Source organism: Merops nubicus, unplaced genomic scaffold (genome assembly GCF_000691845.1).
Source record: "Merops nubicus isolate BGI_N331 unplaced genomic scaffold, ASM69184v1 scaffold23429, whole genome shotgun sequence".
Classification (NCBI taxonomy): Eukaryota; Metazoa; Chordata; class Aves; order Coraciiformes; family Meropidae; genus Merops; species Merops nubicus.
Window position 1 is genome coordinate 1 of NW_008631973.1, and position 221 is coordinate 221.

General features: G+C 64.3%; 1 protein-coding gene across 1 annotated transcript in view; it reads right to left on the reverse strand.

Annotated features, from left to right (window-relative positions):
• Nucleotides 1–52: 52 nt before the first annotated feature.
• Nucleotides 53–221, reverse strand: part of LOC103780132 (amino-terminal enhancer of split-like) — a gene marked incomplete at its 5' end in the record, with an annotated part of 8,190 nt that continues 8,021 nt past the window's right edge. Inside the window, 1 exon segment of the mRNA XM_008947782.1 lies at nt 53–221. This exon segment is cut by the window's right edge and continues 26 nt beyond it. Within this exon segment, the coding sequence (XP_008946030.1) occupies nt 53–221 (169 nt within the window).

Here is a 221-nt window from a genome sequence, read left to right on the forward strand (position 1 = left end):
CACCCCCCTCCCACCCCCCAGACAGCACCCTGCTCCCAGCCCCCCATTCACTCTAATCCGATTTCTCCCCATCATCATCTTGGTGGGCATCCCCATCGTGGCCATTCTTGTCTTCCTTGGAGAGGTGAGCCTGAGAGCCCAAGGCCGAGAGTGAGAGGAGCCCGGTGCCGGCACTGACAGCGGGGAGAGATGGGGGCTGGAGGCCCACGGGGAGCGGAGTA